The sequence below is a fragment of the Brachyhypopomus gauderio genome, chromosome 10, assembly GCF_052324685.1.
Source record: "Brachyhypopomus gauderio isolate BG-103 chromosome 10, BGAUD_0.2, whole genome shotgun sequence".
Lineage (NCBI taxonomy): Eukaryota > Metazoa > Chordata > Actinopteri > Gymnotiformes > Hypopomidae > Brachyhypopomus > Brachyhypopomus gauderio.
Genome location: NC_135220.1, coordinates 16,341,371 through 16,359,025, shown reverse-complemented (window position 1 = coordinate 16,359,025; position 17,655 = coordinate 16,341,371). Strand labels below are relative to the sequence as shown.

The window sequence follows — 17,655 nt, the reverse complement described above, 5'->3', positions numbered from 1 at the left end:
TGACACAACAAGACCCTACAAGAGCCAGAAATCGATCCTCTACCTACTGGTGTGGACTTTCACTGCGCAATCATCCCCATCTCCCTTCTTGTTGGTAACTGGGACAAATCACATTTTCCGGTCTCCAGGATTACATGGAAAACTCCATATAAACTTTTAAACAACCTCAAGCTCTCAATTTTGTAGCATAATTAGACATTTGGGGAGAGGCTGCAAGGGTTTACTTAATGGGCCCTTTGAGAACGGTCATGTTATGCTAAGGATCCACCATCCACTCTCTTCTGGCTTACGAGCTTTCAGTCTCTCAGCCATTCTTCTACTGCACACTACGTTATCCATGCAAGGCATCTCCATGAAAACACACCCGCCACGTTGTTGCACACAGCCAACTTGCACCCACACTCACTCCACACTTTATTAGGTATACCTGTCCTAAAGATCTTTGCATTTCATTAAACACAATGTTTTAAATCTATTTACTCTTCCAGTAGCATCCAACTCCTGTCAGTCAGATGTGTCTGGTGTAGATGTAGGTGTAATTTGCTTAAACAAAGAACATGGTAAGCTGATCAGCTCTTTCATAAATCCAGATCACTATCTGACTTATACTAAATTTGCCCATAGGATTTACTTCCCTCCTGAAAGGCGCCACTCAATGAAACTCACACCACCTCAGGACTGAAAGCTCTGTGCTCGGACTTGTACTGGCTCTTTCATACACATGTACTTGGAATACACTGAAGTGAAGAACTTTCTGGAGTCAGACTGTCTTCCACCCTGAGCCATATTCATCATATTCCATTTACCCCCAGGCTCTTATTTTTAATGACGATTACTCTTTGACCCTTTCATTACAGTTGAGACGAATATTGCTAGCTGTAAAAACTCCCTGCAGTGTGCTCACAACATCCAAACTCGCCTGACTGGTCACACTGGATTAATTCATTCACAGAAAACTCTTCTAGCCCGGTTCTCGGCAGTCCCTATGCAGTTAGCATCCTTTAATAACACTGCTTCATGTCCAACTTTCTCTGTCCAAATGGGCTACGAGGGCTCAGTGTGGCGCCTGCAGGATCACCATGGCAGCACACAGAGTTCACTGAGAGGTCTGGGGGACGTGGATCTGTTTTTTGCACCTTTGTCCGTAGGAGAGGTATTGATCTTCTTCATTTCAAAGCAACACATTTGTTTTCCCAAAAATGGGAAAAATCTACATTATAATAAATTCATGCATAAAGTAATGGTTGCACATTCTCATATGCAAGTTATTACTGGTATCGGTTTAGCAGCATGATACAAATTAAGACCAGACATAAAAAATGTGATCATGCATATTAATGTGGTTTTTACTATGGATATAGATCCCAGCCTAGGTATGATGGACTGGTAGCAAATAGAGTGACTGGTCAGAGGCACTCACGTTGTCCACAGTAGGCTCCTGTGTAGCCCTTCTGACACTGACAGTGGTCCTCCACACACAGTCCTCCATTCATGCACCTGATGCTACATGACTGGGCTGCAGCAAAAGAAGAACGTGAGACAATTTCTGGAAATTCAGTCAGAAAAAAAATGTGAGACGCTCTGCACCCAGAACAGTTCAGCACAAAAAAAAAAAAAACACGAGATGCTCTGCATTCAGTTCAACACAGAAAAACATGAGATGTTGCACATCCTATTCAGGCCCGATGGTGCTGAATGTTAATTCACCTGCAGTCTGATAAAAGTGGACCACAGCCCGCGGGACCACACTACCTTCCTCACAGGTGTGTTTAAAGTCAAGATCATACAGCTGCTCGAAAACACATTTTTTCAGACGGCATCTTTCACCTTAGACATGATATTATCATCCCCTTTTTCCATTTCAAATCTAAAGTTAAACTGAAGGGGTGAACCTTACCCGACTTGGCCGCACAGGATGAGGCGATTTGACCACTGGGGCACGTGCACATGTTGGGTCTGGAACAGAAGCCATCGCCACAGCTGCTCCGGCATATGGCTGGGAAGTGGGAAGAAGAAAAGGGCAATATTAATGCAACAGCCATTATCTCACTTTAACAGGAGAGCAAGGTGAATAGTTCATAACAGACTACATTAGGCAGTAAACCAACGAGGCAATGAAATCACACGTGAAATCACACGTGAACCAAGACAAGAAGTGCGCAGGTGAAAATGCGTCCATGTCCCTCCAGCCAGCTCAGCACAGAGGCCGTTCATCACCTGCCACTTCTGGCACTTTTACTTACGCACGATGCACTGGTTTCCCCCAGGCAGCGTCTTCCAGCCCGGACAGCAGTACGAGTGCAGACGAGATCCACACACATTTGGCCTGTAGGAAAGGGTGGAGAGTTTAAGGTAAAACTGATAACTCTGTCTCCCCTTAAGAAGAAGCCACTTCCCTTTCATGTAGCCATGGCAAGACACCCAAAGCACACGTCTTCCTAAAGGGGTGATTCTGCTGAACCGCCATACTCAAGCACATTTGCATCGCTTATATTTCAGGAAATTAAAAAAAAAACAATGAAAGCAGCTGTGTTTGATTTGTCATTCGATTAGAGGCTAACACATGCAAGTCAATCTTGTTTAACAGGATAGGAGGTCTGATGATGAACATGGATTACACTCAGAGGTAGAACTGAAAAGAAGAACAAGCCATTACAGAGATGGCAAGCTGGAAAAGACCAGACAACGTCGTGTTGGTGAGTCACCAAAATGTTAGGAATGCATTGATCATGCCAACTGGAGTAAAGCAGCATTATTGAATCCAGACTTCAGGGACCTCCAGAAAGCCCATATATTTCCTCCATATCAACTCACCAACATGCCTAACCAAGACATTAAGAACACAGAATTGCTAGACGTGTACTGCAGTCTAGGTGGCATCATAAAGGGGACGGGTCTTGAAGGTCCTACGTCCTGGACCGAGAGACACTGGTCTCTAGCCTAAATGGTCAAAGTTCTGCAGTACTGCACCCATCCACCTCTGTCCTAACACAGTAATGCACTTCTGAGTATGCTTTTCATGCACAAATGAAGCTTTAAAAAAGCTGAACCAATGTGGGACCTGCATGACCAGGGAAAGAGATTACTGACAAATTTTCCCAGATTCCCAGTTTCAGAAGATAAAGCAATGAAAACTTGAAATTGCAAAACATTTGCATTAATGAATGTGGAACTACTTTAAGATGGAATGAGAAAATATGGCATGTTCTTAAGAGCCACATTGGTTTATAAGGGTGCACAGATGCTGGAGCACATAATACAAAATGAATCCAAATGTGTCAGCTTTGTGAAATTCTATTCTAATTATTTCTTGCCTTCTATGACAATGCCATAGGAGGAATTGGAGCAGAGAGAATTTCTCTTGGATGGGATGAGAGAATACATGGGCCAATACTTTGTCTCCCAAGGTGAACCACCTTGGACTTCGTGTTTACATTATTATACGTCCTATCTGCGTGCTGACACGTGCTAGTTATTATAAGGTCTATATCATCATTATTATCACTACAATTATTATTATCAGTAGGTCGAATGTTTTACTTCCATTCGTATTGAAATAATTGATTGCCATTGGATTTACAGATATTAATTAACTGTATATTCTAAGCAAATAAAATCGTAGCTTTATTGCAGAACACAAAATCCTCATTCCAGAATCAGAGTTACTGAGGCCACTCACCCTCTCAAAGACTCTTGTTTTCCGCGTCTCCTCACTCGACTCGCAGTTGTTTGCAAGGTACCCACCTGAAACTGGGTTCTCCCGTCACTACCAAGGACATCATTCGCCATCAAAATCCCAAAGAGAGCCACATATCCCGCCAAGCACAATAACACACTTTGAGACGACATCGTCAAACTTTCTCGCATGCACATCCGCAGAGACAAAAACACAAAAAAGAAGAAGGTCAGAGTAACTAAAACAAGTCCATCTTGTCTTCAGATATGACAAATAAATACAACAGCGCATAAAGAACTAGGCGCATGTCCCGATGATGGAGTATTTTATAAAAGAGATTGAGACAGTCCAAGGCTGGGGGTCCTTGCGCTTTTCTCCAGTCATAAGTGAGGAGGCAGCTCTTGGAGTGTCGCGCTCCCAGAGGTATTATGAGACTGTCCGCATGTACAGGTCGTAACAAACAGGTATACCCCAAATGACAAAATATATAACTTGCGTCCACCCTCACGACTTAAGTAATTTCCTAAATACACAAAACCTATAGGATCTTGAGTTCAGTACATTTTAATGGTTTATCAACTGTCAAGCCAAAGCCCGATTTTAAGTTAAAATGTATGTAATAGGCTATGCTGCCGCCTAATTTGGTTAAAATATCTAAGAGTCAAGCGATCGATCACGAAAAGGTTTTTGTTTCTATCATTTTATAGTGAGATGGAGATTTAGGTAATTTGGCAGTTTGGCCGTACGTCTATAAGAATAGCAGAATTTGTGTTTGTTTTATGGCTTTGATGAAGGCTTTTCACAAGAAAACTTGAAATATATTAATTAATAAATATTTAGTCACAAAAAAGGAGCGGAACGTAAAATATAATTTTTACATGAAAAAGTTGTGTGAATTTTCGTTAATTACAGCAAACATTAATCCTGACTGGAACGCTACAGATCAGGACTGCTTGGCATGAGTAAAGTTTGCCACTCGAATAAAAATAATTGTATAGTTTAAAAATTCTTTCACATTCCATCAGTTTTTTACGACCGAGAGTGTTTCTATATTTTACTTTACAAAACCACTGTGTTTTTGCTGACCTCTAGTGGGGGAAAAGTTGAATTAACTACAGGTATTTATTGATGGCTTTTATTTTATTTATTTAAAAATAATAAAATTTATTTTAAAAATAAAATATTTTTTCTATAATGTTCAGCTCATATGAAATGAAGAATCAAATTATCCTGTAGTCCTAAAATTAACAATTTTATTGCCCCACGTACATGGTGTTGGCTTTGTTTAAAATAGATTTAGTACAGAATGCTGAAACAAATAGGTGTCAATATAATGGCTGTTACATAATGTGAAGAATAATAATTGAACAATGATTAATTGCTCCCCTAAAATATTTATTTCACAAAATGGAAAAAATACCAACTTTCTATTTTACTATGCTTTGTGTTTTCAGACAGCAACAGACCACAGATACAAATTTAGAAATTAAAGGGAAGAAAAAAAAACCCTCATAGTCATTGTTTTAAAAGCACATGCACCTCATAATCATTGTTTCATTTAAAATCATTGGGTTAGACTACAGAGGAAAACTGTAGTCATAGTCTGCACTGCAAATAAATGTGCCGTATTTTGTCAATTGTGATTTTTACACCGCAATCAAAATTTGTCCTCCGCTTTTAACCCATCTGTGCAGTTAGAACACACACAAACACACACTAGTGATTACTAGGGGGCTGTGGATCACACGTGCCCAGAGCGGTGGGCAGCCCTAGCCCGGCGCCCGGGGAGCAGTTGGAGTTAGGTGCCTTGCTCAAGGGCACCTCAGTCATGGCCTCAAGTTTGGGAATCAAACCCATGACCCTCCAGTCACAAGACCAGTTCCCTAACCGCCAGGCCATGACTGCCCCAATGCGACACTGTAGGAACATGAGAAGCATTCTAATAGTACAATATTAATCTAATAAAGCCCATGCCCTGTATTCAGTGTTATTTTAATTAACATCATTCTGTGCTTTTATACTGAGATGAGTCAACAGTGTTTAGCTACACATCGTTTAATGTGTTATATTCTTTCATAAATTCAAAATGTGCTTTATTACAAAGGGAAAAAAATACAGAACTGAAAAAACATTTAGTCCCAAAACATTGGAATCCAAAGCCCAGATTTCCAGGAATGAAAACGTATAAATTTAGCAGCAAAATAGGTACAGCAGTTATATCTTCTTTTATACAGTTCTGGAAACATTTGCATAATTGTCACTTCCTGTAGTGCATCTCCTCCCACCTGCCATCAATATGCGGGTCTCACTGATCATGGCCACACCCCTTCACTTCTTTCAAATAGTCTTCCCTTATTAAAGTCCTGTTTGATACCTGTCGCAAAGTCACTTGGGTTTTACTGCCAGTACTATAGATTGTTATCTTGTTTTTTTATTGCTTTCTTGGTCCTATTTTTTTCCATTTCGTCTTTGTATTACTCTACCTGCTGTTTGCTTATTGTTTGTATTACTCTACCTGCTGTTTGCTTATTGTTTGTATTACTCTACCTGCTGTTTGCTTATTGTTTGTATTACTCTACCTGCTGTTTGCTTATTGTTTGTATTACTCTACCTGCTGTTTGCTTATTGTTTGTATTACTCTACCTGCTGTTTGCTTATTGTTTGTATTACTCTACCTGCTGTTTGCTTATTGCCTGATTCTCCGCTGGTTAACTGATTTTGAGGTTGTTTGCCCATTCGGTAATGTCAGCATATTGCAATTGTATCTTGTTTGCAAATCTCATTTTATGATAGTAATTCACAGTTGTTTACATGAAAAGAAAAAAAAGACTTTGTTTTGAAGCCTATAGCTTTGAAGTTCCAAGTGAATCAGTATAATAAACCTCTCTAACTGCAAAACAAAGGCTAGTAAAAAGAAAGTGATCTGAATATTACATATGAAGCTCTTCATTGTGCTTCATCTATGCCAGATTTGAAAACATGATCAGTACAGCATGTTTTTATAGGATATGACACTTGGCATTTTGGAGAATGCATTACATCAATATTTTACCCATTGTTAATAGCCACATTGTTAACTTTTCCTAGTTAATATGGTTTTAGAACTCGATTTCATTATTTTAAGCAAAGCAAGGCACAGGCTATAAGTAACTTACTATGGCATTCTTTAAATCTTTGAAATGAAATACTGATCATTCGTTTATATATACTGTTGAAGTGTATTTATATCTACACTGGATGAATACAAGTAAATGCGATACTGGCATCTGGAGTTTGTCTCTCAGATCAAAAGTGTCATTGCCAGGAAAGCTGGTTGTTGTGAAGCCAACATTATTTCACAGTTCAATTATTTACAGAGAGCACAGAATTTATACTTAAATAGGCCCACCATGAAGAAACTGACTAATCAAGGCCTATGTTAATGACCAGGCTTGAATCCAAACTGTATAAAAATGAGCTTGCCTTAACTACCATTTCACTCCAGGAAAGAACTACAAAATTAGCAATATGTGTTCTTTACAAAAGGTAGCATTATATGTATTTACATAGTAGGTAGCACAAGGTAAACACTAACACTATTTTTAAACATCTAAAGAAAAGTTGAAGCAGTATATTTGACTTAAAATCTACAGTGGTGCTGCCTGAACCTGCTACATTAACTCTAGGTTAAAATGCTGATAAACATTTCATCAGCCTTTAAGGTCCAAGTTAATATATTAAAACTAAAATAATTTATCTTTTAATTTCAAACCCTGATCTGTATGAGTAAAGTTTTCATTCCCTGTATTGAAACACACACACACACACACACACACACACACACACACACACACACACACACACACACACACACACACACACACACACACACACAGGTACAGATTTCCCCAGATTCTTGCTCTAGCATGTCCCGTTCAGAGCCTTATCTTGCCTGAAACAATATCATCATATACAGACTGAGTGAGGGGGATGTAGGTTCTCTTGCAGCTGTCCAGGAAGTAGAGAGGGTCCTGGACATTATGTGGACAGAAGCCATCCTCTCCTAGCTTTCTTTTTTGCTGCTTAAAAGTCTCGGTCGTGTCCAGGGACGTCTGTGGGGAGAAGGAGCCGCAGAGTTCAGAGGCAGTCTGCCTCTCCCCAACCCCACCCGCCGTTCCCCAACCCCACCCGCCGTTCCCCAACCCCACCCGCCGTTCCCCAACCCCACCCGCCGTTCCCCAACCCCACCCGCCGTTCCCCAACCCCACCCGCCGTTCCCCAACCCCACCCGCTTCTCCCTAAAATCCCCCACCAGCTTACACAAGACAGGCGCAATGCAAGAAGAGCAGAAACCAGGAAACCATCAGCGCTCGGATGAACACGTTTGCATAGAGGTTTGTAGTAACTGCTAGCTGTACACGCCACAAATTAAACGACTTAAAAGCAGTCATCCCTCTAATTTAATTGACTCAATCATTTATACTAGTACCAGGATCACTGTAAGACAGCAGCATTTCCTGCTGTATTCTCCCTTCTGTTCTCTTACCCGGAGTCTTATAAACCAGGGCCAGGCGTAGGCGGGCAGGTGGTGGAGCAGGTGGGCGTAGAGGCTTCCTCCATCCAGCTCCTGACCCTCCTTAAGGACCACAGCTGCCATCCCAACTCTGCCCTCATACCCTGCAAACGGACAGGAAGGGTTAAACAAGGGACACAGGGAATGAACAGAATCACGTATGCTTCTTCATAGGGTTCTCCAATTTGCAGCCAATATCTGATAAACAGAAATAATGCACTTATGAATCAAATTATCATTTTGCACATAAATTTGTCTAAAGATGCTCAGATTCTACATGGTGAATAAATTAACTGGCCTTTAATTTAAAGGATAAAACATGGGTGTGAATGCAAATGCATCATTTTGTGTATGTGCATGTATATATTTATTTAAATTGTTTTTGGTGACACACAACATTCAGTGAAACGCAAACACCAATCAAAGCTCCACTTATCATAGGGGAATGAAAACTATTCAATTGCATTTTGGCTCAACTTCACAGCAACCCTAGTAATCTTGTAATTATAAGGCCAAAGAGGTCTTCAAATCACCTGGCACAGTGACACCATAGACATTCACATCCTGCAGGAAATCCAAACATCCTAAAATCTCCGACACCTCCGTCGTGGCCACATTCTCTCCTTTCCATCTGTCAACAAAACAGAAATTAAAACATCTTATTTTTCTTATTCTAATTTTTTTCCTATTTTTCCCTATACACACAGTATGCATAGACAACCTGTGTGTGAACTTAATGCGGGGACTAAGTCCATTTCATTATTAACACAAAGGTTTTACGAGGTGCTAACTGTTTTTCTGATTTGTGAAAGAGGACAAACATTTGTGGAATGAGCTGGAAAACTGACAGGGCTTGAGGTTAGGGTTGCTACTCTCAAAGTGAACACTAGATGGCAATGTTTGTCATGTTGAGCACTTCTCTCACTCAATTCATATCACAAGCCTTTTAACGTTTACTATTTTTCATGTTTTCAGGCCACAAAGAATCTGCAGACCTCTTTGAGACTGTACTGTGAATAATCTTTAATACACCAGGGCCCCCTAATGCACTGCTCCTCTGAGAAAGAGAACTCTGCAGGGTTTCTAAGACTGAAACTGATATTGCATTGTTCACTTACATTTAATTGGGATTAGCATGATCAGCAGTGATTGTCTGCCAGATTCAACCAAATCACTATTTCTGCAGATATTTTACAATATGATAGGTCAGCTTGACCAAGCTCGACCTATAGGATATATAAATCTTCTTTGTGTCACGTTGTTGCATTCTGATTAAAACAGACTAAGCGTTGTAGATCTCCAGTTCTCTCATGCTGGAGATCCTGAGCGTGTACTGGGTTCTAGATCGACTCCTATTACTTATGTCTAATTATCTGTAACAGCTATGAAGTGTCTGATAAAGTCTGATGAGTGCTGTGCATCTTTAAAGAACCTTCTGGTACTTTTTGGAATGTCCATTGAGTTCATTATTGATAACTGTAATTTCAGTTATTTCATCTCTGATCCACAATTCTCAGTCAATCAAATCCTCAGTTTGTGACATATTTATATTGAACGCTACTAAAAATACTTTTTAAAAATCCTCATGTAAGCATTCTGAAAAAGGTCTTGATTTTTAAGAGCAGGGCCAAACTCATTCTGTCTCTGTCACCAAACACAGCAGTTTCCTTTGGAAAAAAGTCAAGGCCAAATGAGGAGAGGAAGGAAGATTGTGAAGGTGGTTTAGACCCTTGCTTGGGGGCAGCTGTAGTGTGCAAATGAAGTATTCTCATCCATTCTTCTTACAGCCATGGGATTTTGGAACCAATAAAGATTTCTAACCACGGTGCTACCCGCACTCCTCACTGCCAGAAGTTTGTGGAAATTGTTAACAAACACAAACACACACACACACACACACACACACACACACACACACACACACACACACACACACACACACACACACACACACACACTGATTAATTTCATCCCACAGTTAATAGATAACTGGAATTCTTTTGTCAAACTCTGTGGTATCCACAACCTGCCAGGGCCTGCAGGACAAACGACCCCCCTGGTCTGGCATCTACAGTTGAGGCCCCGGGCTTCTGAACTGATTGCATGCTTGTTAATGTGACTGTTGTTCCTTCAATCTTGCTGTCACTGTGGCTACTTCACACTTTAACGTCTCACAGACAGGGACCTTTTAACCAGCCGTGGGGGGTGGCACTCACTCAACCTCCCCTGAAGTATGCTAGTCTGTATTGATTAGCCGTCCCGGGGATGGGCTGCGGCGGGGGTGGAAGGTCGTTACGTCACTCCAGACATCCTCATGAATGGAGGCAGTTTAGCTCTTGGCCTGTGTCTCCGCCAGCCCTGCCAGGATTGATTAGTCTCGGCCAGGTTTTCCACCAGACTGGAGGGGTCTCGAGGCCCTCTGGACGAAGCATTCTTATCAAGCTGAGCTCATTCACACAAGGGCTTGAATCAGGGACCGTCAGCAGAAAGGGCGGTGGCACTAGCCGGGCCGCAGGGTGCTCGAAAAGGCCTCTGCACTGATGAATGACTGGGCATTAATCTTACATTCAGCAGTTCTGCTGAACACAGAATGACACACAATACAGTGAGCAAAGAATTTGGTGAGAAAGGTTTCCTTGGAAGTTCTACATTGTTTTTATAAAGAACATCCAGGAACAAAAATCTAGACTAAGGTTTCACGAATGGAAGTAGAAATGTTTTTGAGATGTGATACAATGCAACAGATTTCTTCTTTCTTTTAGCAATTTTTAACAGAGCACATTCTGAAGCTCCAGCCTGGTCTATTTAAGTTCTACTTTGCATTAAGTAGAACAGTGTTTTCCCAACCCTGTCATCAGCGAACTGTCATTCATGGGTTTAAAATGTGGGTGTACTAAAACGTTCCACAAAGTACTGGTTGGCAGTATAAGGGAATGAGAACTGGAAAACACAGAGCTAAGCTACCAACTTCTTTTTACTGAAATTGGAATGACCCGATTCCACTTCAAAAACATCAGATAAATTGTATATGAAAATTCTTAATTGTGGATTAGACCAGTCTAGATCAGACTAGTCTAAGAATCACAGGCGATTCAGATGTTTTTTTTCATTACCTGAATGTGTCTCCAATCCTGTCTTTGAAGTAGACAAAGTCTCTGTCGTCTTGAAGCATTAGGTCTCCAGTGTTGAAATACACGTCGCCATCTTTAAAGACATTTCTCAGTAATTTCTTTTCAGTCATGGCCGTGTTTCCCGCATATCCAAGAAAAGGGTTTGTGAAAGACAGTGGGGCAACCAGCAAGCCTGTTTCACCTGAAACAACAGAATTTCATGGTCCAGCTGCAATTTATGACTTTGACACTCAAGCAAAGTTTGCATTGGAACATTCTTTAAAATATTCAGGCTTCTCACCTTTATTTACTTTCACACAGCGTCCTGTATTTGTTCGGACAGGTTCATATGTTTCTGGGTCACATTTCAAAAATTCAAACGGTAGAAGACACTGTAATGTAAAAAGCAGGAGAAAATGCTATTGAGAACGCTGAGGATAAAATAAATCACAAACATTTACATTAAACTTCAATTTCCATACATTTTTGTGCCATATTCGAATATCAGATTTAACATGTGATAATGCATCCAGCAGATGATAACACCCTAATAGGAATTGCTGACTGGCCATGGTCTTTATTTAAGGACATTTTCCATGCAAATTCGATGAGCCTCAAAGTCTGTAAAACATCATTAACCTTGTTGAAATAGCTGGCTCGTCCGATGGGGCCGACTTCAGCAGTATAGTTCACAAAGCCAATGCTGGCCTCGGTTAAGCCATATGCTTCACGTATCTGAATTTTCCCGAAGCGTCGAGAAAACTCCTTCCAGACATCTGGCCTTAGTCCACTCCCAGCCGCGATACGCACTCTGTGGGTCTTCTCCTCTGGAGTCTTCACCGTTCAAGCAGAGGAGAGGAGCGAGTTAACGAGTGTGGTCTTAATACAGCAGCATGAGTCAATTACACCGGTGGAACAATCCATATTACAACATCTAGCTTCACAGCAATAAGAACTAGTCCTGAAGTGATGTACGATTAAATATTAAAACTTACCTGCATTGACATATGCTGTGAAACAATACATGACATGAATAATAAAAGCATAATAAACGTAGTGGATCTACCTGAGGTTGATTGACCAAGTAACGACAGAGCTCCCCAATATACTGAAGCACTGTGACGTCGTACTTGACGCAATCCTTCCAGAACTGGCTAGCAGAAAATTTCTTCTTCAGGACACATGTGGCACCTGTGACCAAAGTTTTGTAATATTAAGACAAATACTTGTGCATATCACGCACACTAAAGATACTATTATTATGTTAATCACTAAAAAAATAAATGAAGCCATAATCTTTGTTTTTATTTTGGAATAGAGGGTGTGTGTAATGATAGGGTGGACTCCTTTGGTGGCCAATCTGGGTGGAAGTTAGTAAGAACTGTAAAGATCGCTAACAGCAGCTTTAAAGTTAATCACACTTAAGTCTAAAGCTCTTAAACATGTTTCACCCTAGAGGGAGGAAAACAAAAAACTAAGTTTAAAATCAATAGAAGCTTACAAGTGAGAACACAAATGACCCTAAAATGGTTAAGTGTAAAACCCTAAAATGTCCCATTGTCCAGCTGTCCAGATTTTAGCAACCTAAAGAATTTGCTGATACAAAAGTTGATATAAAAGACTAGAAAGACTAGGAAAAACCAAGTCTAGAGAAGAAAGTTACAGATACTTAGAACTCAAATGAATAACATACCACAGTCCTGTGGTAGAGGATGCAAGCTTTCCATAAACATATTAACTCATGAAACCTTTAGTCCTAATCTAAGCCATGTACATAGGGACTTCCGGGAATTGTGCGCGTTTGTAAAATCTGTTCTTACAATGCTGTTTCCTAAGGAAAAGCAGCAAGACATATCCTTTGGGCTTTAAGAACACGGAGCAGTATCCATAACAACACACAAGTGACACGCAAATGACAGCCATGATGTAGTCAGGAGCCATTATAAAAGCAACTGGGCTGACCATCACCTGGCAGGAGCCGAAGACAGAACAGCCTGCATACCTTTAGGTGACAGCACATACATACAAGCAATTACACATTCGTAAGTGCTACTCAATGGATGCACATCGGTGTGTAATAACACTGCATGTCGTGAGTAACTCAGAATTCCAGACCTAAGTCGATGCATCCACCAATCCCCAGGAGAGAGGCGGCCATGTGGTACAGCGGCAGGGCCAGGTAGACGGTGTCCCTCTCGCCGGCACCACACATGCGCAGGAAGGCCATGCTCATCACCGCTTTGATGTGACTGACTCGTGCTGCCTTTGGAAGTCCTACAGTACAGAGGGCACATAGGAACAGCACTGCAAACTCCGCACTGATCTGTGCATAGCAAATGTTAATGTGAATATTGGCTACATTTCACGTAATGACTAGAGATCACAAATGTTAAAATGTTTTTCATAATACGCTGTATACAAATCTAAGCTGTATTAACAAAAACACTAGGATATGAACCCAGCAAAATTGTACGTCTGTTCATATTTCTGGTAGTTTGTGTAGCTACTAACTATTACGTTGCCCTATAAAAACCTCTAGATGCAGTGTTCCTGTGCAATCTGAAGCCAGGCTTATATAAAGCTTCATATAAGAAGCTCTCCTTATCTGAATTGCAGATGCTCGCAAGCCAAAAGTTTTTCTTGTGCATAGAATACCTCGGTTTGTTTAGTGCTGATCACAAATGCAAATGCAATTCTGCAAACCGACTGACATAAACATGTTTAGGAAGAATATGTACCCAAAAAAATAAATAAATAAACACTTTAATAAAGGCCATGCAGGCATTAAGGCCACGCTCGCATTTGCCAAAGCACACAGTGGAAAGTTTGTGGGTTTCATCTCTTTTTTTTGGATTAGGGTGGGGCTGTGCTGCGTAGCTCTTTCCTACTTCTCCAAAAAGCCTTTATTGCACAACATTTCGCTAACCGGGACCCGTCTTCCGTCCGCCGGTGACAGAAACGGATATGATCGGTACCTGTGGTGCCTGAAGTGAAGATTAATAAGAAGGTGGAGCCGAGGTTAGGTGGTGGGACGTCCACTTGTGGCTTCTCCCCCGAGGCCAGCTCCGCTTTGTCGAGCAACGTGTGCACGTTCTCATGTGAGGAGCTTTCAGCAGTCACCCACACGTCAATGTTGTTATCCGACAGGACTGGCAGTATGTCATCCAGGCATTGGATCAAATCTGGGGAGGGAAACGGACACCCGACACATAACCACACACATTAAATACATGTATATTAAACCGTATATTAAATAAGGAGCATAATGCATTGTCCCGTGATAATTTACACTGTGTGTGATTACTTCCACACTTTGTTTCCCATGTTGTGCTAAATCTGGTAACTTCACATTTTTGTGTAGGCTTTAAGTGTTTTTGTTTTTTAGCAGAGATCCTGGAGACATACCCATGTAGGACTTTGTCTCATTAAAACTGCATAAACAGCTTTTTCATTTACATGAATTAATAGTATGCCTGAGTATGTCCTCAGTATAAATTTCAATAAGCCACATCGTTTAAAATACATTTACAAATCAGACAAAATACAGTCGGCACTCTGTCAATCACTGTTTTTTTGTTTGTTTGTTTTTTTATTAAAATAAAATATAGTCAACTGGACAGAGTGCTCTAGTAGGACTTCTGAATGTTGTGTTCGTTAATTATTCCACACTGAGGGAAAAACATTAATCATTATTTCATATGTAGTACTCTACAAGATACAACACGATCCTTACGTGAGACCAAATGCCGTTGGCTGCGGACTGATTCAGTTGGGGGGGAATCAAACTATGTGCAGCCTGCTACGTGGTAGCCTGTGTTTCAGTTCACTGACAGTTTCCCCTCAAAAACCGAGTGGATGAACCTCACAGAACATTTACATCGCGCAAAAGCGGGACGTGTCATACCAATACCTGATCCTACGACGAGACATTTCGCTCCGCAGGTTTGAAAACAGTGCAGCAGCGACCTGGACTTGATGTTAAAGTTGAGGAAGGCGACCTCGCAGCCTAGCTGACACAGTCCAAACCAAACGCACACGAAGTCGGGCTCGTTGCTCATCAAAAGAGCCACAGTGTCACCGTGTTTTAAACCAGCTTCCGTTTTGAAAACGTTTGCGAATTTGTTGCTCCGCGTTTCCACATCCTTGTAAGTGAAAACCTGATTCTCAAAAACAATGAATGGCTTTTCGGGGGTCTTCCTTGCCTGGCGAACAAAGCAATCCAGATAGGTAATAACCCCACATTTCATCCTGCTCATAATCGCTTTCCCGACCTTACGAACCTTTAAGCAATACATTAAGTCATGCCAAAAGTAAGGATAAAATATCTTTTGAAACACCCATAGAGTGGCAACTCCAGCAAAAAATGTGGTAAGGGTCCAATAAAGCATCCTTGTAAGAAAGACGTCTGTTTTTGTTTATGGGGAAGGCGTTGATAGCCGCTATGTAGTGCAAAGCAGGAATACCCCTGTATTTAAATGCCTACACATTCCTCCGCGCATGCCCAGTGAGCTATGTTCTCAACCATACATTTTCCGCAATTTAGCAAGTTGTTGCAACTTTCAACCTGTAAACCCAAATAGATTTTGAGGGAAATATGTCTATGCCATTTGGAAAAATATGTGCAAACTATACGCATCACGGGGAGACACTCAACTTTTTATAACCGATTATCACATTAGTTAGACTTTACACAACTGCGCTCCACAAGTCCACATTTCTCACTCGGATTATTAAGACTGTCCCACTCGTTTTCGAACATCTTTATATTTAAGGGTTATTTAGCGCAAATAAAATCCCTATCATCATGAACACAACTTTCAAAGGAACTACTGTAGCCTCTTATTCACAATTTCTGTGCTGCAAAGAAAACGTACTGTGAAGAAAAAATAAATTCTGAAAAGTGTTGTGATTATACTAGCCTCCCAGAGTACTTGACCGCTCTTATTGAAGGATTTTAACATTTGTTTACAGATTTTTTTTCCCCATTTATTCTCGGTGTATTTGACAAACATTTGTTTTTTTTATGCATTTCTCCCCTTTTGTCACTATCCCATTCCAGTCTACTAAACATGCACGAATTAGTGATTCGGGGTCGTCAGTTCATGTGGAAATAAACAACAAACAAACAAGCAAATAAATAGTGTATTAAACTTCACAAATTATTTAAATGCACAATCCATACGTCTAACCATCTTAACTGTGTGGAGGCGAACTGTTAAGAAACTTTAGAAAACCTCAGAAAGGGTCTACATTAGTAGGCTACTGACAAAGAACATTACAGTTAATTTATTAGTTACCCCAGCTGTAATCTTTACATTCCAAGCAAACTGCAAAACCAAGCACTCTGAAACCCTCTCTCTAAAGATAAATGATCAAGAAAATGAGCATAGTGTGTTATCTTTGATCGTATTATATTGGCTAACATAAAATGGCAATTACAAAAGTAGACACAGGCTTTTTCTATCAAGCACAAAAAAATCAAGGGCTGCAATAGCAGAGCTGAGCCACTAGAGGTCAAAAAGCCCAAACTTGTAATGTTTGCACGGACGCATACAGATAATACACACCTTGCTGAGATCTGTAAATGTATGCACAGCATCATCAAATTCAACAGTTAGATCTGTTAAATTATTAAATATCAAATTAAGAGGGTCTACAACTGGGCTATGACATCATGTAAACAACATCCATATTATAGTGTCATCGCTGAAAAAACGCATTTTAGCGAGTTCCTTTCTTTTCGTATATGGATGTTAAAGGAAGGACAGAGCACCTGACCTCAGTGTAACATGTCTGCATGCTATGCACGATTAATTTGACGATCACTTGAATTACTCCACGTTAGCAGTTTCCTAATCACAACGTTCTAGCCTAGAAATGCACAGATATTTAGACAAACATTGTTTATTATACCTGATGAATAGACCGCAAACATTCGCGGTTAAATTTCCATATCGTTGTAGGCTTACAGAAGATCATGCTTGTAAAGCGGCTGTCTATGGCTGCTTTATTTAAACCGGAAGCCATGATCATATGCTATAGAATTTAAACTTCATAGAAAGGCTGTAGAGTTAGTTGGGGAGGTTGCATAAATCGATCCGATACGAACAATTGCAAAGTTTGTCCGGTGGCCAGTTTGGACATGCCACTAAAGTCTTTATAATTGAAACTGGGTATTTCAATAGCATATCTTCTCAATTTGCTATTCTAGGCGAGGTCTCTGATAAACAGGTCTACTCACAACATGATAAACACATGGTGCACTGGAGGCCACGCCCATTTTCAGGCTGGTTGTACAACAATCGTCACGTGATGCA

General features: G+C 40.6%; 2 protein-coding genes across 3 annotated transcripts in view; both read right to left on the bottom strand.

The window, feature by feature from the left end:
* Window positions 1-4,107, bottom strand: part of fbn2 (fibrillin 2) — a 52,008-nt gene extending 47,901 nt beyond the window's left edge. The window contains exons 1-4 of the mRNA XM_077019986.1: window positions 3,680-4,107; window positions 2,244-2,326; window positions 1,898-1,996; window positions 1,421-1,516 (exon numbers count right to left, since the gene is read on the bottom strand). Of these exons, the coding sequence (XP_076876101.1) occupies window positions 1,421-1,516; window positions 1,898-1,996; window positions 2,244-2,326; window positions 3,680-3,873 (472 nt within the window). The 5' untranslated portion in view covers window positions 3,874-4,107. The remainder of the gene's footprint in view (window positions 1-1,420; window positions 1,517-1,897; window positions 1,997-2,243; window positions 2,327-3,679) is intronic.
* Window positions 4,108-4,912: 805 nt separating this feature from the next.
* LOC143525728 (long-chain fatty acid transport protein 3) lies at window positions 4,913-17,439 on the bottom strand. 2 transcript variants are annotated; one of them, XM_077019984.1, is made up of 10 exons: window positions 17,252-17,439; window positions 14,314-14,520; window positions 13,454-13,612; window positions 12,405-12,529; window positions 11,978-12,172; window positions 11,640-11,730; window positions 11,342-11,540; window positions 8,762-8,859; window positions 8,202-8,332; window positions 4,913-7,767 (listed from the first exon to the last, which is right to left on the bottom strand). In XM_077019984.1, the coding sequence occupies exons 1-10, from the start codon at window positions 17,271-17,273 to the stop codon at window positions 7,591-7,593; spliced, it is 1,404 nt and encodes a 467-aa protein (XP_076876099.1). In that variant the 5' UTR covers window positions 17,274-17,439; the 3' UTR covers window positions 4,913-7,590. The 2 variants fall into 2 exon arrangements, with proteins under 2 accessions (XP_076876099.1, XP_076876098.1); XM_077019983.1 differs by lacking the exon at window positions 17,252-17,439 and adding an exon at window positions 15,249-15,815.
* Between the last annotated feature and the right edge of the window lie 216 nt (window positions 17,440-17,655).

What these genes read in the sequence shown, in the direction of transcription:
- LOC143525728 (XM_077019983.1), bottom strand. Translation starts at nt 15,726, where the DNA reads ATGCTTTATTGGACCCTTACCACATTTTTTGCTGGAGTTGCCACTCTA. An exon ending in ATGTCTCGTCGTAGGATCAG is followed by an intron (nt 14,521 to 15,248) that starts GTATTGGTATGA and finishes TTCCCTCCCCAG; the next exon opens with ATTTGATCCAATGCCTGGAT. An exon ending in ACTTGGTCAATCAACCTCAG is followed by an intron (nt 12,173 to 12,404) that starts GTAGATCCACTA and finishes TGAACGGTGAAG; the next exon opens with ACTCCAGAGGAGAAGACCCA.